Consider the following 27,759-nt stretch of genomic DNA (forward strand, 5'->3'; position numbering starts at 1 on the left):
GCTGCATCAACTGACAGATTAACAACAACATTAGCATATAATTACCATCTGTGGGCAAGGTTTCCCTGAAAGGTATGGTACAGTCAACATCTCTGTGCCATTTAGCAGTTGTTTTATAAAGCGGTTCTTTCAGTCATTCTCAATCTTTGTCTCTTCCTCTTCTTTTGCGTGTTTAACATTTCCTAGGTAGCCATCTACCATTTAAATCATGTCCTTTACTCCACCTACTGTTATTTACTCTGCCCAGCTCATCAGCATGCATGTGTATGTCATGACCTCAAAAAACATAAATACGCAAATGTACAAATTACCACTAATACATATTAAATATCTGCTCAAGTCTCCCACGCTGTAGGCCTCTAAGTAATAGCTAAACCACAGTTTTCTCAATATTATGCAAAGAGAACACTGGCAATTAGCTGCCAGTAGGCAGTAAGTGCCTATATACCGTCATGTTAACAACTGTGGTCACGACACAGCAACGGGCTTCCATCAATGCCCTAGCTTGCCATTTTGTCTAATAGCATTAGAGCACCTCATTTGTAGATGATAATTGTCATAATTATTACACAAACTACAGTTGCAATGGCTGAAAAGAGGAAATACACCCAAAGTCCATTAACTTGCCATAAACATTAACTCTCTTAACGTGCTTTGATGGGGAATTGGGAGGCCCCATCTAATGGAAATTAGAGTATCACTCGATTCTGCCTTTCTCAATTTGGCTACTAAGTCAGATGAAAAGGGGATTAGGGTGGGGTTAGGTACAGTTGTGTGTATCACTGGAATAATTGGATCTGTGTGTTTGTACAAATATAAGAATGTACACTATATGGTAACAAGTGTGTCTGTTTGCATATACCTCTTTTAGTGCATGAACTGCAGCAAGATATTCGGGACTTAAACCAGTCAGACCTTACTGAGGGGGACCCAGAGGAGAACAGTGCTGAGTTCATGGGCATCCTTATCAGGGTACATTCATGTGCACACACATGACGCATGCTATTAATTGTAAACTTAATGTTTTGTTTTGTTCTGTCATTTGGTTGAAGTAAAAATAATGGCATTATTCATTTTCTTTAGGCTCTGGCCAAGTTGAAGAAACTTCCAGAGACCATTAAAGCCATAATGGAGCGGCTGGAACCTGAGCTGAAACAGATTGTCAAGAGGTCTACCACTCAGATAGCAGACCATGCTTACCAAAGGGGAGAAAACCTGGCCCAGGAGAGCCAGCCAAGGTAAAGTATTGGTGGAATGCACTGCTGAAGAATAACTGATGAAAGAGATTTGCTACAGATAAGAAAATATGAAGCTAAAGGTTAATATTAACCCTTGTGTTGTCCACGGGTCATTTTTGTCCTCTACAGAAATCTTTTGCTATCAAAAATATGTTTTTTATTCATCAAATGGTCTGAAAATAACAGAAGTTATTCATTACTATACTATGCATGATTGGAATAAGTTTTAAGTAATTTGATTTATTTATGGGGTTTTTATTCGATTTTATAACACCTGTTGTCCTCGTGGACAAAAATGACCCCAAAGTACAAAGTGTTGCAAAAGGCCGTATTTTCACAACATACTGCTATCAAACATCTTTGATCTTGGATCACTGATGTTTGGGGTCAAGCACTGGTCATAACAACCACAACAACAACAACAACAGGCAGCACAATGAGGAGGCAGGTGCTCTATATTCAATAAAATGTTATTTATACAGCGCCAAATCAAAACAACAGTCGCATCAAAGTGCTTCGTATTGTAAGGTCGACCCTACAATAATACATACACAGAAAGTATGCTCACAAGCCTCCATTGCACTAGAGATTTGCATACTTTGATGAGCATACTTTTTTTTACCATGTTGTGCAAAGCAATGACCAGTAGGACAAAGCACATATTGTCCTCTAGTATAATGAGGAGGAAGAATCAATGTTCAGGAAGATCCAGGGTTAGAAGATATAGAAAATATTGTCAATATTTAGAGCACATGCTACCCTTTCTCTGAAAAAGCACATCACCCACCTGCAGAAGTGGAAGAAGGCTATGAAGTGAAGAAAAGTGATGAAGAATCTGAACTATGTTCAAGTAGGTTCTTGGGCATCCAGGGCATTGTAGTCTGAGGAACTTGGAAAGAAAGTGACTGGGCTTCTTGAAGTTTCTTGAGTTTTCAGAATGTGAAACTGGAATAGAAGATGTGTCAGAGGACTGCACATCATCCATTTCAATTATGATGAAGACAAAGAATCAAGCAGGAAAGAGGAGTCAGCTGAGACGGAGGAATATTTGCAGTAATGTGAGGACATTGATCTGGTCTTCTAACATCCCAATGACAGACGATGCCTGACTCTCTCATGTGCCACAGAGAAAGATAATCTATCACAGTCCAAGCACATATGCCAGGTCCCATACTCCTTCATTGGCTTTTCTACTCGAGCACTGAACGCATTATACACAGTGTTCTGCTTGTATTCTGCTTTTTAACGTTCACATGCCAATGGATGCATCAGAGACCAAGTTGGGGTTCAGTAACTTGCCCAAGGACACCTTGGTAAGAACTCCAGACTAGAGCACACAGAGACTGAACCAACAACCATCCAATTAGCAGATGAGCTGCTCTACAGCTAACTCAATGATGAACAAGGAGGGACAACAAGAGGGGAAAAAAATGGATCGAATGCAGCTGTAGTCTTATGTGGGTATGTTGATTCTACATCCGGTGGAGTCGCTACGGACAGTTTATGACATCCTGAGTCTGGTAGAGCAGTTTTAAAGGTGACACAAGATTAATCATAGAAGCACAAAAAGGATATAATTTCTTGATAAAGACACAATAGATGATCATCGTGCAGGGCCCCGCCCGTCGGGCTATATGATCGCCCGACTGGAGATATCACTAGCTCCGCGACGTTGGGCTAGCGATTTTGCGAGCCCTGTCGTTCATGACACAAACGCGCTCCCATTTGAGGTGTATGGAACAAGTGGGTGTTTCTCCTGCTGTGATGTAAGATCCTGATACTGATGTGACTGTATGAGCACAAAGTCCCGTTCAGAGGACTCTGTCCATTCCAACAGAACATCCCAAGTAAACCTATGAGATAAAAACATGGCAGTATGTCATGCCAGGTCCAGCTGTACATGGAACATGCTAGTGTACCGATGGCAAACGTCTGTCCTGCAGTCAGGACACGCGAGTTGTCCCTAACATTGCAGGTTTCCAAAAGAAAACAATCATCTGTAACAACTTGTTTACTGTATATGACCCTTGCCTGCAACTGCAGAAAAGAAAGCTGTCCATGATGGGACCAGTGCAGAGGAATAAACCTGAGCTTCCTCCTGCACTTGTGTCAAATATGGACATGAAAGTTTGCCTTCACTCAGACCCATGCCCTGGTGTCCTACCATGCCAAAATATAGAAAACTGTCAGGTAATGAGTTGGAATAAAGTTGAATAAAACCTTGAAACACAGAGATGGATGATATTTTATACTTATGGCTTTATAAACAGTCAAAGCAAACAGGGTCATTTTTGAGCGCAGAGGACAACAGATGTGATTATTTGCTGCCAGTAAAAAACTTGAAGTAGTTTAAAAACAGCTTTCTAAATTAACTTTGACATATACCCGTCTGTGATCATCTGCTAAAGCAACTGACTCTGGTTGTGAAACGATAATCACAATAACTGATGATTTGATTTATGTTTTACCCGAAAACAAAGAAAAAATTCATTTTTATGAGGTTTTTAACAGACTTAAATTTGAAATGGAATAAAAAAAATGTGTCAGAATGTTTGAATTAAGTTTTAATTAAAAGTGGGGGAAAAATCCACTTCATAGTAATTAAGTATCAATCAAACCAGATGGGGACATTTTTGACCCCTGAGGACCACAGGTGTGATTATGTGCTGCCATTTAAAAATTATAAATGGTTCAAAAAAAACTTTTTCACTAAAGTTCAACATAGAGCACTCTGTAGTTAGTCAGATAGTCAAAATTATCTGAACTTTTAAATATTTTATTTTCTTGTTTTGTTTCCACTCGAAAACACAGTGTATTTTATGTAAACAAGGTCTGGTGGCCCTAAAATGTAAAATGTTGGGTAAATTTTGTGTTAATGTGTTGGTCTTAAGTAAAACTAAGACGTAACATTGAATTGATTGACAAAGTATACTTTATATTTTAAAAACAGTCAAATGAAGTGGGGACATTTTTGACCCCTGAGGACCACAGGTGTGATTATGTGCTGCCATTAAAAAAATGTAAATGGTTCAAAAAAATTTTTTTCACTAAAGTTCAACATACAGCATTCTTTAGTTAGTCAGATAGTCAAAATTATCTAAACAATTAAATATTTTATTGTCTGATTTTATTTTCGCTCAAAAACACAGTGTATTTTATGTAAACAAGGTCTGGTGGCCCTAAAATGTAAAATGTTGGGTAAATTTTGTGTTAATGTGTTGGTCTTAAGTAAAACTAAGGTGTAACACTGAATTGATTGACAATTTATAATTTATACTTTAAAAAACACTCAAATGAAGTGGGGACATTTTTGACCCCTGAGGACAACAGGTGTGATTATGTGCTGCCATTTAAAAATTATAAACACTTCAAAAAAAACTTTCTCACTAAAGTTCAACATACAGCACTCTGTAGTTAGTCAGATAGTCAAAATTATCTAAAAAATTAAATATTTTATTTTCTTGTTTTATTTCCGCTTAAAAAACAGGGTGTATTTTTTGTAAACAAGGTCTGGTGGCCCTAAAATGTGTAATGTTGGGTAAATTTTGTGTTAATGTGTTGGTCTTAAGTAAAACTAAGATGTAACACTGAATTGATTGACAATTTATACTTTATACTTTAAAAAACACTCAAATGAAGTGGGGACATTTTTGACCCCTGAGGACAACAGCTGTATGGAAATCGGGAGGACATTATGAGGGTTAATCCCTTAAACTGCCAAAAATTGCACGATACATTTTCAAGCAATTAAAAAAAGCCATATTTAGCAAATACAATAGAAATTAAAAGTCCTATTTGGAAATTAAAATGTAATGATTAAAAACATTTTTTTTAGATGATTTAATAAACTATTTTCAGAAAATTCTAATTTTCTGGCAGTTGGATCATATTTCAGGCTTTAAAGGGTTAAATAGCAAATGTAGAGGGGAAGGGAGTTTCAGACAGTAGATGGGCATAAAAGGGGAACTATAAGCTGTTATGTGGAAAGATGAAAGCAGTCCTTTTGAAATGATAATGTTTGCCTGATAGGGATTGTAAGTAGCATTAGAACTATATGCCAAAATGGTCAGTGTAAATAACAATGTGCAGCTACTGTTGTTTACCTTAAAAAGACTAACAAAGCTCCCACTTGCATTCCCATCATTTATCCCATTGTTTATTCTTCTGTAGTCATAATATTTTTCTAGCGTCAATTTTTAAGGCGTTGAATAAAATGTGGCCACCCTCCCTAATGATTGGTAAAAGCTATTCCTGTTGATGCGGTAGCTTCAGGATTTTGTAGCTTGTCTGGTTTTTTTTAATGTTACCATTCTCAGAGTTTTGGGAAGCACCCAACATTATATTAATTATACTAATATTCACTGTATTATAGTGAGCATTCACTTTTGTTATTGCATAGAGTGGATCCTTAAGTTATACTTAGAGCTGACAGTAAAGGCAACAGTCAGTGTGTTTAGAATGCAGTCCCATGGTGTTCATAGTCAGACAGTCAACCAGGTGTGAAACATAGTAGCGACTAGGACTGCAGACACACCTGCTTTAGACCATGAAAACAGATACTCTGCTGCTTTAAACGTAGACAAGTCATGGCTAAACACACCCATACACACACAAACAATTTCACACCTGCCGTAGAGGGCTGCTACATTTTAAAAGCAGTCACGTCAGCTCCTGCAGACATACACATACAGTGAGCAGACTTGAGAAGCACAGGTCTCAGTCCACTGATCCTGAACCATTTAAGAGGAACGTCTTGTTTTCTGTCAGGGATGTTCTCTCCAGCCTTGTCTGCCTTACTTCTTCTGTTGCCTACTGAATCTTGTCTGACCTCAGTGTAATAGGCTACCATGTAGCTTGTTCCCAGTTCTGCTGCTTGCTGATTGTTTTAAGTTGCCTTCATGAGTATACGTGTGTGAGCATTTAACACTTTGAGGTTGTGTGTGTGTGTGTGTGTGTGTGTGTGTGTGTGTGTGTTTGTATTTGGATGCGTGCACACCTAGTTTTCTCTATGCTCACTTCAATTTAAAGTCAATGCTTGTTGCTATGGAAACTCCAACCAATGTACCACTTGTAGAGAACAATGGTCTTGAATATTGCACACTATATTTTATAGTACTGCAGTCTAGCAGGCAACACTTAAGAGCTTAATAGCATAAACAGCAGTGTGTGGCTTGCTCTTGGAGGTTTATGTTCTCATTCACATCCTCACTGACCACCTCACTGAAAGTTTATTTTCCTTTACAACTCCTGCATCTAGATCCTACTTACATAGAGATACTGCATATAGCTTCCCTCTTCATGCACCAAAATCATGACCCTAATCCAATGGTATTTCTTAAGGTTTTAGTGATTCTTGAGCTTCCGGGCTAACTGCAATACCTATGTTTAAAATTACAGCTAGTTAATAGCCAGTGCATGTGTTCAGTTTCCTGCTGCTTCTTGGGATCTGGATTGCAGAAACGGTAGTCTAAGCAGAGCTGCCTGGAACTCCCTCTCTGAGACTGCAAGGTATTCCAGCCAAGACACACACATTCTCTTCAGTGTGTCCTGGGTCCTAGGGTATCCTTACTTTTGGAAATGCTAATAACAGCTCACCTAGGAGTTGTCCAGGGGCATCATATTTAGATTACCACATCTCAGACCTACTCTGACCTCTCCCAATGACTTAACTTCTCACCCTCTGTTGAAGGGTGAGTTGCGAGATCTAGTAGATTAAACTTATTTCTGGTGCTTGTATCTGTAGTATTATTCTTTCGATCACTACCCACAGTTTATTGCGTTATATGAGGGTAGGATTGTAGATTGACCAGCTTTCTTATCACGACAACAGGCTGGTACAGCGTGTTCATTGCAGACCAATCTGTCTGTCTCCTGCTCCACTTTCCCCTATTTATGAATATTACTGTGAGGTACTTGATTTCCTTGACTAGTTCCCAGCAGATTGGGTAGTCCCCGTTTTCTGAATGAAGAAAGGGCAGACCTAGTAGGGTCCAGTTAGGCCCGCTAGGCTCACCTCCTGTGGGTCAGCCACCTGCAGGAGGAACCTTAGGGGTTTGGTGGTTTGTGGATTGGTGGAAATCTGATCACTGGCTGCCAGTGTATTGTGTTTGCTGTTATAACCCCAACCAACAAAAACAAACAAACAAACAAAACAAAAAACCCCAAACAAAAACAAACAAAAAACTTCTCTTTTTCAAGTCTTCGTTTCAGTGTGTCTCAAATAACAGCAATAATACAAATTTCTCTGACTGGATGAGAGATATAACGTTTGCAGGATTTACTGGGCACAACAAATAAACATCAGCTTCTTCCATCACTATTTGCTGATGGGATGTTAGTAGTAAACAAGGCGAATGCTGATACTGATATTACATAGTAGATTCTAAATGAAATCTGAATAAACGATTAAGAAAACTGATTTAAAGTGAGGATGTTTTTTCCAATAAAAAACAGAATATCAGAATAACAGAAAACTCAATAAAAACACTTTGATTAAAACCACAAAAAAAAACAAAAAAAAAACAAAAAAAACAGAATATCAACAACAGTATTTTCAATTCAATCTAAAAAAAGAAACAAAACAAAGCAAAACAGGAAAAGCACAGTGAACATAGGATGGACTTTTTGGACTCATTTTTCCCATTTAGTGGTCCTTGGCATCATCCAGAGGAAGATTGATTCCACGTGAATCGACTTTTGCTCTGTGTGTCCATTTGTCTATGACAGCAGGATGACTGAGATGACCTGGTACATTTAATATCTCAAGAGGAGCCTTTTGACACTCTTTAGACCTCTAACAATAATTTAATTATCTGTGACTTAGCACCAACCTGATGGTAATCTAATTTAGATACTATTGTTGTCCTTCCAATATGAAACACGTGCAGTCCTGCTGCTGGTTAATAAGTTGGAGACTTTACGTCCTTGTGTGCTCCCTGCCATTTCTCCTGGTTCTTCATCAGCCGTGTGTGTCAACTTCGATCGGGAGAGGAAATGAGAAGTGTGGTCTCAAAGAACAGACAATATGGATTAGGTTGGACTCCACTGGGAGATAATGAGGAGGACTGTTTACACTTTGTTTGTCCATCTACACGTAGCTAGGTGTGTTTGTGGGTGTAAGGGCCGGGGTGGTTAGAGTGTGCTTGGGGATTAAACAAAAAAAGCAGTGTCAAAGTCAGAGCTGTAACTTTTGGGTGCCCAACTTTATGCATGCATGCATGATTATGTAGTTTTTATGCTTATTTTTTTGGAGATTGGTGATCATATATCATTCATCTTACATTTCCGTTTTGTTGTCAGTCTTTCATGTTTATACATGAGTCATTGGCATTTCAAGGTCCCTGTCCTTGTGTCACGAACATCTTACACTCTCTGAGTTATAGCTCACAGTGATTTGTTCCTCTGTTTCTCTCCATTAATAACATTTACTTGTGTTACTGTGGGTGTAGTGACAGACAACCAACCAAAATGGTCCCCATTAAAACATTCATCTTGCCTCTCTATTTCCTTTATACCTTCTCCGAAAATCTTGGCTGCTTCCCAAAACTCTGAGGATGGTAACATTACAAAAAACGGACAACCTACAAAATACTGAAATAAATGCAATAAAACATATCTTTCTGTTGCTTTCAATTGAATAAAACTTAATTAAAATGGCAGAGGAGAGTACTGAAACACCAACGTTAGACAAATAGTGATTAAATTTAACTTTAACACTGCTACTTCTAGCTTGGTTGCACTAGGAAGCCATTCACACTCAACTAATGTAACCTGTGTTCCCTCTTTACCTTGAAAGCTTTGCCCTTGTGTAGAAACTAGATGTAGCAAAGTCTGGATAAAAGCATTAGTGTAGATGAGACCATCCAGGCTGTAGCACTCAGATCAAGTGGAAGGTCAGTTTGGTTTTGGCTGTGCTCTCTTCTTCAGCCAGAGCCATTTAGAAGTAATGAGAGTGCCTGTTCATTTGAGTCCAGGCTGGGAAGCTCACTTGTTTTGTTTTTTTTTGGTCCCGGTTAAATAGAAAACTGTAAATGAAAACAGGTTCCTGGAGTACTGGTCATTTGACATGGTCTCAATGGTCTTTTTCATGGGTAGATTATCTGTTATTAGCTGTATGTTACTTTTCTGTTTTGGACAGTTTAGATGAGCTTTTTCCCACCTTGATGTTGTAAAGCATTTGCATACATTCCTCACAGTGGCTTGTTGTACTTGTATTGTTTAATACCATACTAGAGAAAGCTAATTTAAAACCTGGATCATACTATTATCAAACCTTTCACTGTTCCACAGTAGTTTTAATGGATTTTCTTAATTGTGAAGGTTAAGCAAACATGACAGAGTGGTCTTTACAGGTGGCAATCTGTGTATTTTGACTTTTGGGGATTGTTTGTCAAAGGTAGGAAATAATTCTATAACCTTGACAAGCTGCCTTAGAACACCTGTAGCTCTCTATTTTACTTACATGGAAATCTCAAGTCATGTGATTTACTGCAGAAGACATATATTTTCCTAACAAAGTGCCCAGTTGAAGTAATGCAGGTTGTCTATTTTAGTGCCTGTATAGACAATAAAGATCTTTGTGAAATGTTTATAAAATATAAAATAAACATACTGCAGATTTGTTTTTTAATAAAAAAATTAAATATACAATTTTAACTGCTGTTTGAAATTTTTTATAATTGTACTTCACTTTCTGCTTTCTATCCCCTCCCCATGTCTCTATTTACTCCCCACTCTCCTGACCCCTTCCCTTCGCTTCCTCTCTTCCTTTCTGCTCTCTCTGGCTCCCTCTGCAGGCTTCTGCTGGAACTGCTTGAGCTCTTGTTCGATAAGTTCAAGGCAGTGGCCCAGGCTCACAGTGTGGTGCTTACCCACCTGAAACACATCGGGGTGCAGGCCCAAGAAGAGGGCATCAAGCTGTACGAGCAAGCAGATGTCTCTGCTAAGATCCAGACTGTACTGCAGGTTAGTTGGCAACAGCAATGATAGAAGAAATGCAGTCGATATCTGACAATCAAGTGTACAAAAACAGATGTAAATAATATGAAGCTATACAGAATAATTAGGAATATTTTAGTCATCTGTCTGAGGAACTTGAATAATATGAAACAGTTTAACTTTACCATGTCTTTATGGCTAGTAGATTAAAATAGATTTGTAATTTATTCTGAGATATATAATGCTCTTATAGTGGCTCTTACATGTACCGTTACAACTTAAAGTATACAACCATTATTGGGCTATTTATCTGTTTAGAAATGGGACCTGTTTGTTTTCTTTTCCCACACTAACATACCCTCAGGCTTTTATTTTTCATTCAGTGCCACAGTGATTTGTTCACTCTAGATTTACCCCCCCAACCCCCTTCTTATAGCAATCTTGTAGCACTTTCACTTATAGTAAATTAATCAGTTGAGAAACAGGCAGCAATGTGATGGATGGCATTCAGTCTGTCAGTAAGGAGTAGCTAGAGAAAAATACAGAGGAGGCTTGATTGCTTGGATTAATTTAAGGTTCTTTAATTGGCGTGTAGTTATGCTCGGTTCTTGATCCTTGCTCCTGTCTGATTGGATGAGGGGGGGGGTGAGCAGCTGTTCAGTTGACCCGATAGTGACTCTCAGAGGAAAATCTGTGACAGTTGGCATGCGTCTGTCTCCCAGTTTGTGTTTATACCTAACAATGGGTAAAAAAACACACTGATGCACCTTGATTGTGATTCAGCCTTGATTGGGTGATTGTTATTTATGACATTTTTTCCGACCGATTTTGCAAAAGATAACTACACATGTACTTATCTGCATCTGATATTGTTAGAGTGGATGAGATGCTTCTTCTTTAATATTAATAGGCTGTTCTCCTGCATCTATTTAGATGCATTGTGAATACATATATAAAAAATATGAACACAGCAGATTTTTTTTTTTTTTTTGAGTGGAATCTATATAAACAGGGAAGGAACTTTCTCCAAGGGTCTACCTGGATGCATTTATTGTTGCCATGGTAATTGATTGCACAGATTACTGCTGCTTTCATTACTGATCATACAAGTGTAAAAATAAATAAAATGACAGAATGCTAAATTGGAAACCCATCTATTTCTAACTCACGCACTAGGGCTCTTCTGCTTCCAATTACTTTAGTTCTTTTTCCAGCTGGCATGCATAGATGCACAAATGAAGGCGTGTTTAGGTGTGTGTATGGGTTTCTAGGGTGTGAAACAGCACAGGCATGCACTATAATTGCTCTGCTGTACCAGCATCATTATATAAGACATTAAACCATTCACTTGCATTCGACCACTGCCAACACCCAGTTGCCAGGGCCTCCGCTGTCCCCTGGCTCTGCGATGGGAGATAATGTAATCTCTTGATTAGAATACTCATTATGTGAGATGAGGTTTTCTTATTCAGTCACTCGTGTTATTATTTCCTGACTGATTATATCAATAAAAAGGCCTGTAGTCCATCCCTCCTTCCCCTTGCCATTTCCCTGCATGTTCATTCGTCTTTCTCTATGATCCTGCATTTCCATTTCCCTTCCTCTTTCCTTCAGCTTCATTCCTGTTGCCTCTGTATTACAGTCTCTCAGTTTCCTAATACCTTGTGCATACCCCTCTTGCTCTTTGTAATTTCCTCCTTAATCTCATTATCTGGCTTTCTTTTTCTCTCTCACAACTCCCACACTCACTTTCACCCCCTTCGTTTAGCCCACTCTGTCTTAGAGAGTCACATATCAGCAATGAGAGAAATTAAATTCCTACTGCTCCCATAGTGGCTCTGTTAAATTTTATTAGATACTGAGCCAGTTCTTATCTCACGCCTTAAGACCCACAAAGGGGCAGGAGCCTTCTCAGCATCAGCCAGACTTTAGTTGTGAGCTTTATGTTAGTCACTCATTATGCATTTCACTCGAGTTTGTTACTCTTTAGTTTGCATAAATACGCTAACTCTTATTTAATGTTCCATTTAATGTTCCGCTGCAGAATAGGCCACCTAAAAGTAATACTTTCAAATTTTGTGTGCTGACTAGCTCCATATTTTTTATTCTCTAACTCAACTAGAACTGTTTTGAATGATTCACAGCTCAAAATAATTCTTATTTATGACATACTGGGCTGAAACAAGCTGGTTTATTTCACACCTGCTTTCTTGAAGCTAGTGGTTCTCGCACCATAGAGTTGGGCCAAACTGCTGGCATAAACCCCTGTAGGTGGGACACAGACATGATACCAACTTGAATTAATATAGTTAACTATTTTTAGCCGTAAATGAATGGCAGTTTGTTGATCTATTGATAACAATTGTGCAGTGTGAATCTTTATCAGGTTTTAAAGTGGGGCATCCTAAAAAGTACTACTGCAGAACTATGGCTTCCAACTTTCACTTGATTGACTGCCCCTCCTAAACAAAACAGGAGATGGGAGGGGTCTATGTGCTCTCAGTCACAGCTGTGTGCCTGAGATGCCCATATTAAGGATACCCTCTCTCACTGACATCACACATTATAGTACTAGTACATACACTGGCCTTATTATTTTAAGATTTTGGCCATTTTAATGAGTATCCACAACTGTTATAAGTGGTTGTATAACGCAAATTAAGACAGAAGGCTAAAGGGTCCAAATAGGAAGAATCCCCACTAAAAGGTGAGGAAATACTCAGGCATCTTGTTAGTTCAGTATTTGCAAAGGTATCAGTGAAGTCGATGGAGACACTTGTTAAAACCCAAACTTTTTACCACTAGCTTTACTAATATCCTTTATCCCTTTGCCCTTAAATTATTTGAATCCCAGCCTGTCTTGTGCCTCTTATTGCAGTTCACATGTTTGATGGGCACAGAAACCTCTTGGTGGGTGTTATTTTTTCCCCTCTTTGAGAGCAACCAGGTTGACCTTTCCACATGACATACCAGTAGACAGATGCAAGAGCTGACAGAAACACATGGTGCACCTAGTTACAAGGCCTTGGCAGAGAGACTCCGTTCATCAGTGTGCGACTGGGTCCTGGTAGGCTTAGAATGGGGAGCGGGTAAACAAGATTTCTAAAGTCAGGATGCATGTAATGGTCCTAATCCATGTTCAGAAAAGCCTGAGATGCTTCTGTTGGTTGTTTATTTCAGTGTGGAAGTATTGATTCAAAGCATGAAAGACTGTATGGTAATCGGTAGTTTTGAGGCTGGAAGGAGTGTTTTAAATGCCACTTTGCAATTTTTCTAGCTCTCTGTGTAGAATGTGTGCAAGTATATCTATTGATTATTTACACCGCCACTGAAGTTACATTTCTAAGCACATGTCACCAAATGCCCTTCCTACTTCCTATCTATCCATGACAATTTTTTCCATCTTTTTTCACCAGAAACGATTCTTTTCTTCAAAGCACTCTGTTTTGTCAAAGAAATAACTCACTGGAATTTTGGTATATCCATAAATATTTATTAAGTTTCTCTTTTGACATCGAAAATATACTACAACATCAGACAGTTAAGCAGGCCTGGACTGTTTAATATGATGATGTCTGAATTAAAATTTTAGTCAAAACAACATTTTATATATACCAAGGGAGAAAATCCATCACTTTCATTAGAATTGTGACCTAGATGGAAGCAGCAATACGTTACCAGGTAATTGGATAGCATAGTTCATAAAATCTCACAGTTCATAAACCTTTACGTACATTCTTAATCAAGACTGTCCAGTGAGAATGTTATTAAATCTATATTTAGCAGTCTGACTAGTGGCGTCCATCATCACCCTTTGACCTCGTCTTCTGTTGGGTTTGAGGCCTAAAAGTTTGTTAATTAGCTTGCCATTTACACATACTACAAGGATTTTTGGTTGTGTGACTGCTTGCTGAAACCGTTGTCTCCTCTGGTGTGTGACCAGAGTGCAAATAATACTTTTAATGAGTGGTTTCCTCTCTGCACACAAGGATGTTTGAGACTGTATTTGAAAATATGGATGTTCACCATCAGTCTTCCCAAAGAACTGATTCCTAGATCATTGAAACTTCACAAGGGAACACAAGCTATTAATATTTTCTACTAAAGCAAAAGGTAAATTTACTAGAAGTGTGGACTGAAGTATTTTTATGATGCTCTAAATAAAGATTGAAATATTAAAAAAGGAAACTTTAATACGATTGCTTTTTCCTGCCTCATGCTATATTTTCTTAAATCCTCCCTCCCTGTAATACTCTTACTTCTCAGAGTGCTTAGGATATCTTGCTTCCATGAATTTCCTACAGAGTTTTGGACTATTTTCTTTTGCTCTTGTTGTTCCTGATTATTTGCCTGGTCTTTTAGGGTTTTTTGGTTAGGAAGAGAGCCTATAACTTGATCCATATCTGCTTCATGAATTAATCTTTTTTTGTGCTATTGAATAATAAAAGGGGTTTGTTTTGTTTGTATCAAAAAAATATGAACACACAAGTGGCTTAAATATGCATTGTACGAAATCAGCTCATCAACAGAGTGAAAATGAGTAGAACTGAACTGCCAGAGAGCAGCCAGAAGACAATAAGCTCCTTTAATTAAATATGAAGCAGAGACATCGCTATGTTGTTCTCACCCAACATTTTAATCAATGTGTCACATTTGTTCTGGCCTCCAAAGACTGTAATATTTACATATTGCGGAGCGGAGGGAAGTCTACCATGTCTGTGGACCCCCCCAAGCCACCACCACAATAGACACACACACACACATTAAAAATCACTGAACATTGACGTATGTTTTAGCAATAATTGTCTTTAGTTGTTGATGGTTATACGATATGTTCCTGGACTGTGTGAATAATCTTTTGAGTAAAGGGTGTCTCATATGGAGCTATTGCAGTTGTCCACCTCTTCAAGATCCAGAGATTTTATGTGTACAGTACATGTACATAGCATACTAATATATGTAGTGTAGTTGCTGTTAGATTAGTAGAATATAACCAATAAGTCAAATATAAGCAGTATCTTTTAACTATATTTAAAATGAAAGGAATTCTCCAGTTAATCTAGTCAGGCTCATTTTAATTCATCAGCCACATAAATCTCAATTACACTGGGCCAGCAAGGCCTTTTCATATTAATCTATAAAAAACTAAACTTTTTACCATTCTCATGGTGTAAAGAACCACAAGTACATTCAGAAAAGGTTCAATTAACCATCCATTTACAACAGATGACGAAAAGGCTGAGATATCCTAAGAAGAAATAAGTGACATTTGAAAATTATGCAATACAATACAATATCTGCCATATTGTAGAGTGTAGACCAAGGTGGTTTGTTGTATAGGATAATGCCCAAGAGCCTGGTTTCCTTTACTTGCTGGATGGCTGGTATGTTTATATGGTATTACTGTCTCATGTCATAGCTTTAACTGAGTACCATACTTTTTACTGTGGATGTGCTAAGTATCAGTTTGTTTTGATCCATTATTCAAAAATATCTAGGTCCCTGTTCAAGATAGTAGTCAGACCAGCCGATGTCATTGCTGATGCATATGCTCTGCTAAAATGTCCATTAATCTTCATCCTTTTGATGTATTCACTGCTGTTCTGAATATCTCTTAAAAGAGAAATGAAAAACACATTTATTGTTTATAGCATAAATACACTTAAAGTGTTTGTTACATTTCAAAAAAATGTTGAGGACACAGCAAGGACACAGACGAGTAAAAAGGGTTTCAGTGAACATTCAGACACACCTCCCTTTCCTCTGTCAACAAGATAGCCTTCAAAAGATTGACTAGATGCAGCCCCTCCAGGTGGGAACTCCTGCTGCTTAGCAAGAGTTCAGCGCTGAGAGAGTAGCTGTGGCTGAAGCTCTGTCAGAACTTGTGAAGGTTATTGAAGTTTCTGGAACACAATCAATACCGGGTGTATACAGAACCCTTTTCTTTGACGGCCAAGGACACTTTGGGCTTTAACTTCAAGCTGGCTGCAAGGGATATCAGTCAATGTTTTGTGACAAGACACTAGCCAAGGGATTTAGTGGGAGACAGCCGATTTCAATAAAGACTTGAAAAGAGAAACAAAGTGCTGAGATTGTTCTCTCGGCTGCTTTAAGATTACTTAATAAGAAGAGGAAGGTGGAAACAAGGAGAGAGAATGAAGTGATATTTATTCCTTTAATTTTAGCCAATTGACTTCTTAGTTTACACAATGACTAGTGCTCACCTGCAAAAATCTGAATGATGCTTCCATAATTGAACTGATTGCTGAGCTGTTAGGGCCCTAATGGACAGAACGGAAGATGAGTATACACTTCCTCCAAGCATAAAAGGTGACATCAGGACACTTCAGTTAGGAGGAAATACATGGGAGTGCTGGAAATGAATAACAAAGGCTGACTTCCATTAAGGTTCCCTTCTTTTTAATTTAACTTTGCACTCAGCGCATTGGACTGATTTAGTTTGGGATGAGACCCAATCTACTGAAGTACCAAACATCTTGGTTAAAAAGCGCTGGCAAAATTATTGTTGTTGTTATTATTTTTTTTGTAATCTGTTTAGAAGTGTTTGGCATGTTTGCCCACTCACACACAAGCATCCAGTCACAGGAAGTTTTAGGCTTAGTCTTATTTGCTGTGTAGACCCATTAGTCAAAGCCTACCTTTTTCTGTTCCATGGATTTTCCCATGAATCTAAGTTTTTTTTTTAGGGAATTCAAAGTATGTGTTCAATCATCTCTCTCACCTTTTATTGGAAGTCAAAGTGAAAGTCCACTGGACTAATATAATTGGCATCCAGCTGAACTCATAGCAAGATGTTGCTGTAATATTTATTTGGCTGATTCTTCACCTGAGCTGTTTAAACAAAAGGAGATGTTGAAAGATGTGAGTTTCCTTCCATGTGGTACCAGCTGTTGCCAGTATTTAAAGTGCTAAGAGAGCTTTGTAGCATTATTTTTTGTATATTCCCATAAATTCTTGTTTCTCTATTAGTACTACCAATTCAGCACACCATTTGTAGACATGCTGTTTTTGGTGTGTGTGCGCGCGACCTTGGTTTAATAAGAGGTTAGGAAAATACAGGAATGTAGGTTGCCAAATGGAATGGACTTTGTGGCCATTCTGAATAATAAGTGAATGAATCTCTCACGAGTTTTTGCATTGCTATGCAAATACTGAGCCAGCTCTTTGATTTGGCAACTGCATTCACAGTGCTGATCATTCCTGAGCTGACTCTGGAGGACCTGTATTTTATATCACTTGCAACTGCATTTGCCTTGGTTTTTGTTTCCCTGTTGTCTCTTAGTTACTCACTTTTTTATGATTCTATCTCCCTCTGTCTCTGAATAATCATCCTATGCTTTTCCAAATCCCTATTTATTGCTGTTCCTCTTTTAAATATACTTTCACCAATGCGGTCATATTATAGTTCCTTATTTTCAGTATTCCGTTGTTGTGTGCTTCACATGAGCTGTTTGGTAAAAAGCATGTGACAGTAAGAGAATCTGTGCCTGCAGTAATAGTAGCTTTAATAGGATTTCAGGTTCTTGACCTGAAGGGTAAGAGGGAGAAAGAAAAGCTGATGATAAGATTGCCATGGTCATAGGATTGAGACAAGTACAATATATCCAGGTTTTAGGAGTAGTTTTGCAAGTTTGCTGAGTCTGCTTGCTTGCATTGATAGGAGGGATTAGTTTTTGGTATTACAACAAATATCAGAGATGAATTTAGATTTCAGGGTCGTTATCTTGGAATAAGATGAAATGCTTCAGTATAGTTTTGATCCATATAAATGCGTCTACAGCACATTAAACAGTATTAGTGGGAGACAGGTAACAGGCCAAAACTATTGCCACCTGCAACATTTCAAATCAACCAACATTTGATTGATCATTAGCCGCCTGTGATTAATGTTGGTACCATCCTCACACACTGAGATTGGGCTCTAAGTTTGCATGCATGAATGCTATATTTGGAACAGTCAGTGCTAAGCAACTAGGTTGTACCTTGTTTGTGTTCAACAGACTCTGGACAGCATGGCATGACTGATTGTAGTTTGCTTATATGATATGTAGATTGCTAAACTTGAGATCCGTGGCATTAAGAAATAACTTACTTGTCATTTTATAACTCGAATCCAAACTAAAACGCTCTTGACAAGCATCAAGGATGAATTCATCGGCCTCTTAAATGGTTCTGTTTTTCTTTATAATTAGTTTTCACACTGTACAGTAAGAGTAAGATGTATTTAGTCACCAGCACTACAAATTAAAACACATTTTCATTGGTTTGGCTTTGCAACAAAGTAACTTTGTTAGGAGCAATGAAATCTTCATCAATGAGCCATCTCTGTAATGGATAATAAATAAATAAAACATTTGATGTGAAGAACTTTTGTAAGTGAACAACTCTGTAGCATACTTTGCAGAGGACTGTGCCTTCGTCAGAAATTTCTTAAGCAGAGGTGACAAAACAAACCCTCTTTGTAAACTTCACTCAAAGGTGTTAAATCAGCAAATACTAACTAGTTACTTAAGTACTTGTATTCTCTCTGGGTCTTTCTCCTCATTTTCTTTATCTCCTTTTTCCGATTAGCATTCTGTTCAGTTTTCACTTCCACCTATAATCCTTTGCTCTTTCTATTTTCCACAGCTCTTTTGCACCGTTATCTCCCCTTCTTTTCTTCTCCCGTTCGGTGTTGCTTTCCACCTCCCATCCCTCTCTGCCTCTATCTTTCTCTCTGTCCTAACAGTCCAGTTAATTGCCTCCAAAGTTCACTCTGTCTCTGGGCTAATGCAATTTAAGTAGGGTCGGAGCCCCTTCATCAGCCCAGCGCTGGCATTTCATTAAGTCTGCTTGGGTGTTAGCTTGCAAGCAAGTCGGGGTTTCGCTCCATCAGCTCATCATTAGTAATTAATACACTGATAGGATTAGCTGCAGCATGAGGCTAGTGGCAAGTGGTCGCTCTGTTGTTGCCAGTTGGAGAGGGCGTGTGTAATATGTTTTCCAGCTCTGTATGTGATCAGGGGAAGTGTGTTGGCGAGAACGGCTAGCTTGTGTATTTATATGAGTGTTTGTAACCAAAAGCCATATTTTCAGTCTTGTTTAATTTATATGTTGTAAGTTGTAAAACATTTGGGGTCCTTCTCATTTTGGGTCCATTTAGGCTTAAAAGGCATTAAAAAATTTTCCAGTAAAACATCTGCATTTAACTAAATCTAACACAAGATTTTACCTGAGATGATGCGATCCACATCATATTTCCATGGATGTGCACTTGGATTAATATGAATTTTAGCGACTGAAGGCTTTCCCATGCTTGATGGGAGGGGTGCTCTCCGCAGTGTTAATTACATCATTATGGTTGGGATGGATCTCCATCTGCTCAGCCATTACTCCTGTCCCATTCTGGGCTGACCCACACTGCGTCTCAGAATTAGACACACACAGGCTAAATGGCCCTTCTAAATTATGAAGCTATTAGATATGGGAAGCTATTTTAGAACATATGTATTCACACAGGGAGAGAGAGAGAAATGAAGAAGGGTGAGAGAGAAAGGAAAAGATGAGGGAGAGAGAGCAACAGAGAAAAAATAGAAATGTGAGAAATGAGAGATGACGCCCTAAGAGATTTTGAAAAATGAGACAATGAAAGAAACAGAGGGAATGTGCAGATAGAATGATAAAGGAGAGGAAGTGAACTTTCTGAGTCTGGCCAGTGTTTCAATGTGCTTGTTCTGGACTATTGTTAGAAATTGATAAGATTTTTATGAAGCATGATAAGACGTTGATAGATCTCACCATGGATCACGCAGACAGATCAGAGAAATAGATGACAAGAATTTTTTCTGCAGTCATCAATAGTGCCCAGTCATGTCGTTGGCTGTCTTCTGTCCAGAGGTCTGTTCTTCATAATTATTTGTGATGCATGTTTATATTGAAGGCCACAAAAAATATTTAAAAAATATAAAGTTTATCCCAGGCCCTTTTTTTTTGTTTTTTTGTTTTTTAGCAGACTCTATCTGCAAAAAAAAAGTCATCTAAAGTTTCAATTTCCCATCAGATGTGATATGAACGCATGAGTCACCAAAAGGTTTGTGGGTTTATTCAACCAAAAATAATAGTATTCTAGAAAATAGATGTTTCTCCACAGCTGCCACAAGAGCTGTCAAGAAATCAAAGGGAAAAAAACAACAACAAACAAATCTACATTGGTTAGTTTTTTGCAATAAAGCTTTGCTTTAAAGCTCTTCATTGAGCAGCAGTACTAGAATAGGATATAAAATGGAATAGAAACATATTTATTGTCACTGTAACATGTACAGTGAAATTTAGTGCAATCTCAACAGTGTATAGATCAACAGTCATATAAAGCTATATAAAAATAAAATAAGAAATCAAAACAAAAAAAAGACTAAAGCAAATTCATGTGGACAGCATGTAGCAGCATGTAATCTTTCTGTAGGTCTGGCTCTGCAAACTCAAATTATCCAAAAAGTTAAAATCAAACTCTTAAGTGTTTGAAGTCATTTTTTATAACCAAACTAGACATACCAATGAGGCTATTTTCTTTTTCCTATTATTAATAAAGACACCTGCTGTACAAAGACCTTAGGATATAAAGAAAGCTCTACATGAATAATCTGACAACAGAACAGAGCAGGAGGGTCAAGCTCCAAGGATACGATTGTGAGTCATTAGTAAGCCTAAGCACTTCATGTTACCATATCAGAGTTTAGGTAGTGTTAAGATAAAGCATATAAATGGTATACATATCAGAACAACAAAAAAAGGAGTTTTATCATTTTATATTAAAACATGATACAGGTGACTTTGTGATGTTTATTAATTGTTTAATAATTGTTATATAAATGTAAAATGTTTATTATCACGAATCTCATTTTTACTGTTGCTAAGAAACAGCCCCTCGAAATAGATGTGTAACTTGCTTTTTTTGTACAGCAGAAAAAATTTAAAAAAATGTAAATAATGAAAATATTTAAAAGTTAATAATTGGTTGTGATTCTTACTGCATTATTTCTGCAGACCGACTAAAAGAAAACACTAAAATATTTACTCTAAAGTGACATGATTGGAGCTTTATAACTTTACAAAATATAAAGTCACCTTCTATGTAAAATGTAAGTAAAAAATAGAATGCAATGATTTTATTAGAACTTAGAAAAAAAAAGAAAATACCGATTACCGATTATACCGATTATTATTATTATTATTATTATGATTACTGCTATTTATTTAGAATTTGATGGCAGCAACTTGCCTCAAAAAAGTTGGGACAAGCTGTGTTTACTGCTGTGTAGCAAAATTTAACTTGTGAATTGAGACCAGTTGCTGGACTTTTGAGAGAGGAGTGTGTTTTATTGTTATCTGACAGTGTTGCTCAACATTCCTGATTCTTCTTTGTTTTATTATTCATGATAAACCAAAAGTTTTTAGTTGCTGAAAATTCAGTTGACCTGAAAACAGGCCAGTTCAGCAGCTGGACTCCTCTACACTGCCATGCTGGTGTAATAGATGCAGTATGTCGTTTAGCATTAACTTGCTGGCATCTTCTTTGCATGATAAAATTTTAACCTTGTGGATGGCCTATGCAATGATTTCCATAACATGCCTGTCTTTAATGCAGCGCCGCCCGAGGGCCTGAAGATCCAGTATTGATTTTAAGCTTTGCATACATATATTTCTCCATATTCTCGGAACCTTTTCATGAGATTATGTAACGTAAATGATGAGATATTAAAAGTCTTCACCACTATTTGTAATTTTTGCATATTGGTGAACCTCTGGCCCTCATTACTTCTGAGAATCTCTGCCTCTCTAAGATGTTCTTTATATACCCAATCATGTTACTGACCTGTTGCTAATTAACTGAATTATTTGCAAAATGTTCCTCCAGTTCTTTGTTTTTGTGTACCACACATTTTGGCTACATTTACCTTGTGTTTAGATTGACTTAAATATATTTCCCCTGCATTAGAAACAATTTTTACTTCTTAAAAACTGTTTCTTCAGATTTTTACGTTTTCACCCACTGTTTTTTTGTATTTCTTAGGTTCTGCTTATGGAGTATTTGGATGTGAAGAACAGCCGCAGTGCTACGGAGCCCTCAGCTCAGCTCTCCTATGCGAGCACTGGCAGTGAGTTTGCTGCCTTTTTTGCAAAGAAAAAACCACAGCGTCCCAAGCAGTCGCTCTTCAAGTAAGGATCACATTACTTTCTATAATGTTTGTGTTAATCCAAGTTAAAAAAAAAAGGCAAGAAAGAAAAACACGTGAAACACAAAAAATAAAACACCAGAGTCTAATGATCTATGTAGCTTAAAATCTGTTGAATTATAGTACACTTTGAGACCAGCTATTCTTAACTGTACTTGTAGAGCAGTGTGTTTCTTCCTATTAGCAGTGCACTGAGGATAACAGAGGAGAGGTATAGAGCTCTTAGCATTTTTTTTATGTCAAGGGTCCTTAGCTAACCATTAATCAGTCATATAGTTCTCAACTTATTAAAGGGGATCTACAATACCCATTTCCAGCTTCATATTTTTCTTCTTGGTTATACCTAACAAGATTCACAGTTCAAAGGAATTATCATTTGTCTTTTACTGGGCCTTGCTGCACTGTTATGAAATAAGCTGTTTTAACTCACTTAAGGTCAAAGTCCCTTTAAAAAAAAAACTTTCCTCTGATTGGCTCCCTATTGCAGCATTAAGGATATCCCTTCTCAATAATATCATACAAAGCCAAGATTAGAAAGAATGGTCTGATGCTGACCACTTACAGCACATTGAAGCTTAGCTCACAGGTACTTAACCCACAGTTGTGTATGCCAGTTATTAAGGAAAATCATAATAGTTTTACCTTTCGTACATCTGTAGTCTTGTCAGGTAGTTTACAGAAACCGTTACTACTAACTTCACAAAATGTGTTTTTATGTATGAAATTCGAGATTTAAATTCCATGCATGTCTCATTTTCACACCTTTGAGTATTATGCTGATATGTTGTTCCCCCTTGTTGAACCTTTTGCCTTTTGTAGGTTTGAATCATCATCCCATGCCATCAGCATGAGTGCCTACCTGAGAGAACAGAGGCGAGAGCTCTACAGCAAGAGTGGAGAATTACAAGGTGAGGAGAGAGATGGATGGATGAACTGAGCAGTTTAAAGTAGAGAGGGAGAGAGCTGATTCCCTAATACAGACAAGGGACAGACTAAAAGGAAAACCTGAACCCTTGAACCTATAGTGAGGACATCGGGTGTCTCTGTTATGCTGTGGTAGGCATTTTCACGGGGTGGTTTGGTCCACTTGTCCCCTCAGAGAGAACGATTGCTTGGAATCGGTACAAATTTGTTCTGACTGGTCACCCTTGTTCTGTGATGAACCATTTCTATACTGATAGAAGGGAACAATGATAATTGAAAACTATGACTCAGATGCTATGGCTTCAGCAGTCATAGTTCTCAGCTTAATTGAACACCTGACATGTTAGACAATCCTTTTCACCGTGATGGTTAATCTTCTTATTTTCCTTTAAGTTTCCAACCATTTCTTGGTGTATGATAAGTGTGGATTGATGGCAGGAGGAAGAGATGAAAAAGATATGACAGGGCCAGATGGTGTGAAAAGTACTGACGGAATAGCAATAGAATAAATTGGATAAGAATTTTTTCAACTTGTGTGATAATAAAAGAGCAGCATGAACACAGAGAGGTCATCTAAACGGCAGAAAAGAAAGACAGGGGTTATGGAAGAAAACATAAAGATGGAGGTGTCTGCGCTGGAAGGATGGTGATGGAAAAAGTTTGGTAAAGAGGAGGAATGATAGCGTCAGAGAGATGTGACTACAGTGCTGTGAAGATGGGGAGGACATGCTGCAGTTCGAGAAGTCACACTTAAGAAAAAGGAAAGGCAGACAACAGGAGTGTGAAGAGGGAAATGGCGATAGAGAGATTGACGAGATGCACAGAGCGGGGTGACTTTGCAGAATCCGCCTACAGGGAGAGGCCTTGAAAACCTCTCACTCACACTTTCACACACGCACAAAATAGCACAGTGAGTGAGCTACACAGCCAGACCCTGGAGAGTCTAAACTGTTGTGCTGCCCCGACTTCTCTCTTCTCTCTCTCTTTCCTCTCCTCCTCCTCTCTTTGCCTGGCTCTGCTCCTCTGCCTGTGACCTTGAGGTTTCAATCAGCAATGCCTGACAGCACTGTTTGCTGCTGTCTGTTGCTATGCCTTTTTTTCACACCAAATGCCTTGTTGACATAGTATAGATAAAATAAAAAGGTAATTTGAAAAGACTAGTTGATGTAAAAAAAAGTGCAAAAGAGATCCTCTAGCACTGTCTGCACAACTTATTATAACTATCAGGGGTAAACTGTATAAATAATGCGGCATTGATTAGGCTAGTCTAGATATTTAGCTTAAGGCTGAAATTACAATGCAGGCTATACTTCTTTTCTTGACTAGAAATGCCACTCATACTGCACTGAGTCTGTAAATATATGCAAAATCTACTACCCCAGCTCCCCACTGCTACAAAACGAGCAGCGCTGATTAACTGTCGATGAAGGAAACCCCCAAATGGTCTTCATATAACGGCTCTTTTTTTTTTTTTCTTCTTCCATCTGTCGGTGCCTCAGAAAGAAGGTGGAAAAATATTTTTTTTGACTGGCTGAATGCCTCAAGGGTTTATAAGAAGATGAGATTTCTCTGGGCTTTCATTTCACCTGTCACAATGCGTAGCACCGACCACAAGCCCAGGCCAAGGCCTGAATGGCTGAAAAGAGAATGAAGGAGTAAGAAATCATTTAGAAAGTGAAATAAGTCAGCTGTGATGGAGGGAGGGGAAAGATGGATGAAGGAGGAGGGAGGTTAAAAGTCATTGTTTTCATCAGGGTCTAGCGAAGAAGCCATTAAGAGCTTTCTGAAGGAAGAAATTAGAAAAATATGTATTGAGACAGTGTGGAAAGGGACTTTTTCTCTCTCTCTTCAAATTAAACTTACCATAGGGAAGGAAGGAGAGGAAAAGAGTTAGAAATGAGAGATTGCGTTGATTAATTCTTCTAGCTCTGGGATTACTCAACACTTAAAGCTTAGTCATGTGTGTCTTTCTGTCTTTTTACTTGGAGTTTCCTAAACTCCTTTTTTTTTTCCCTCAACGGTCTGCTTCAAGTCAATATAGTTATTAACTGAAACGCTCACCAACAGAGTCTTGGAAATAAGAGTTTGATTGTTCATTTTAAATCCAGCTATGCACCGTTAACAAATGCATAAAAATGGTAATGCACAAACTTCTCAACTTCAGATACTTTTGAATTTTGCACTTTCTGGTGATACTTTCTGGAGATGCACCACTACAGAATTTCAGGGCCAAAGCAAAAACAAAGAAATATTTTCATCTTTGTAGACTTATTTAACTGTTTCAACAGACTAATTACTTTCAGACTTTTCTGTATTTATTTTTACAAGCACGTGTGGGCTACAAAAGCCAAAGGATAATTTTAGATGCACATTATTGTTAACCTACAGTACTGAAAGATACCAAGCTTTTTAAAAAATAAAATAAAATCAAGTTAGATTAGGTCTTCTTCTTAGGTCTTCTTCTGTCCTCAAAGCTTTAGAGTTTAGCTAATCTTCTGACACATAGGTAATTAGGCTGAACTGTTACCAGCAATTAGTGTCACAATTAAAAGCACAGAGGAGTGACATAGAAAAATCAGCATTCATGGCTGGGTTTTTAAGTTTGTGTAGGATTTTTCTTTCTTTGTTTTTTTTTTGGAAACCGAACCCTCTATTTAGTGAGGTCTCACTATTCTGGGGCAATGTGAAAGAGGACTGGCTCAGTGGAGCCATTTGGAGCACGATGACCTGACTGTCTTCTGTGTGGCCCCATTTGTTCTGCCTTTACGAAAGGCCTCAAGGACATCCTAGCTGCTTTTTGATAATGTGAAAGCTCATTGTGTTCCCTTAGGGCATAAGAAAATGACACTGAGGAAGAATAAACTACTACTTCTGAGTGGAGTTATATTTTACACTTTTCTCTTGTGTATCCTGAAAAATTATTTCTGCTCTCGACAAAATTTCTGGAACAAAGTTAACAATACTTTGAGTTTCTGTTATCATTATCTTAAAGCCCATGATCTATTGGGCGTCCTTGACATTTTATATGTGATCACATTAATATAAAAGACATTTGCTTTTGGGTAGGTTTGTCAAAAACTGACCAGAGTCAAATGCCATCATTCATTAAAAACACAAGGTTAAACCATTTTAATATTGCATTGCCTCCACAAACCAATGAAACCAATGCTTGTATTAATTATATAGGGCAATTAATTGTGAAATATATTTCATTATCAAGCCATCTGGGTACTGCATTGCATCAATCTTTTTCCAAGTTAGCCATTTAATAAGACTTATTGAGTATCTTTTTATATAGCACAGTTAAGGTTCCACAGTTTTGTTATCTACTGATCAAAATCTAGTGTATTGAGTGCAGTTAAATAGACCCCCATTGGGTCTTATCACTTGAGACTTTTGAATTGTGAAGATTTTTTTTTAAGCCATGAATTACAACTGTTAAGTTAGCTAATGTAAAGTCTTGGAGCACCATGCAAGATCTTGTCTCATCGGGTAAGGATGATCAGGAGAGAGGTGGTGGATCAGCCCACGACCACAGAGGAGGGGCTTGTTTATGTTCTGTTGGGGCCACAGTCACTAAGAATACCATTGGTAACACACAATGGCATAATGGACATTGAATCTTCTTAAACCACTGGATTAAGAAGAATGAATCTTGCAGCATGTGCAAGGTCCTGCTGCTTAAGAAGGCACATGTACAGGCCCCTCTTAAGTTTCCCGGTTTATATCTAAATGATTCCGAGATGGTCTGGGAGAAAGTCCTGTGGTAAGATGAAACCAAAATTGAGCTCTTTGGCATCAACTCGACTCACTGTGTTTCGAGGAAGAGAAATGCTGAGTATGGCCCAAAAAACACCATTCTCAGAGTCAGTAAAGCCAGAACACTGAAGATAGTTTGTCGATGGGTCTTCCAGCATGGCAATGACTCAAAAAGAACTGCTTAGACAACAAAGGAGTGGCTAAGAAAAAAAGCAGGTGTCCAGACCTCATCCTATAGACAATTTAAGTTATCAAAGTGCAACCAAGAAAGCTAAAGGATTTAGAGAGTTTCTGTACAGATCAAATGGTTATTTCGCTCAGTGACGTACAAATCAATTTCTAACTTCTAACTATGTAAAGCATTTTTACTGGATTTTTGTTTGATATTCTTTCTCTCTTTATTCAAATGAAACTACCATAAAAAATAAAGTCTGTTCAATACTTTGTAAGTGAGCAAAATTACAATTCAGCAGGTAATCAAATAATTATTTTCCCCACTGTATGTTTTTAAGCTACTTTACTTTTTTCCCTTTGACCTATTTTAATGTTTTTACTTTTTACAGAAATAAAAAACCTAAAAACTTTAACAACATTAAAAAAAACAAGATTTTGGAAAATAGTATGACTCGTTGTAGCTCACCTTCAGGTGTTGAAGTGACATTCCTCCT

The 27,759-nt window shown here is 37.9% G+C and overlaps 1 protein-coding gene across 1 annotated transcript in view; it reads left to right on the forward strand.

The window, feature by feature from the left end:
- The window catches only part of exoc4 (exocyst complex component 4), a 136,107-nt gene that overhangs the window by 9,710 nt on the left and 98,638 nt on the right, over positions 1 to 27,759 (forward strand). Inside the window, exons 6-10 of the mRNA XM_005451646.2 lie at positions 872 to 972; positions 1,084 to 1,238; positions 10,034 to 10,202; positions 22,246 to 22,391; positions 23,228 to 23,316. Coding sequence (XP_005451703.1) covers positions 872 to 972; positions 1,084 to 1,238; positions 10,034 to 10,202; positions 22,246 to 22,391; positions 23,228 to 23,316 — 660 coding nt within the window. The remainder of the gene's footprint in view (positions 1 to 871; positions 973 to 1,083; positions 1,239 to 10,033; positions 10,203 to 22,245; positions 22,392 to 23,227; positions 23,317 to 27,759) is intronic.

This window comes from Oreochromis niloticus, linkage group LG17 (assembly GCF_001858045.2).
Source record: "Oreochromis niloticus isolate F11D_XX linkage group LG17, O_niloticus_UMD_NMBU, whole genome shotgun sequence".
NCBI lineage: Eukaryota > Metazoa > Chordata > Actinopteri > Cichliformes > Cichlidae > Oreochromis > Oreochromis niloticus.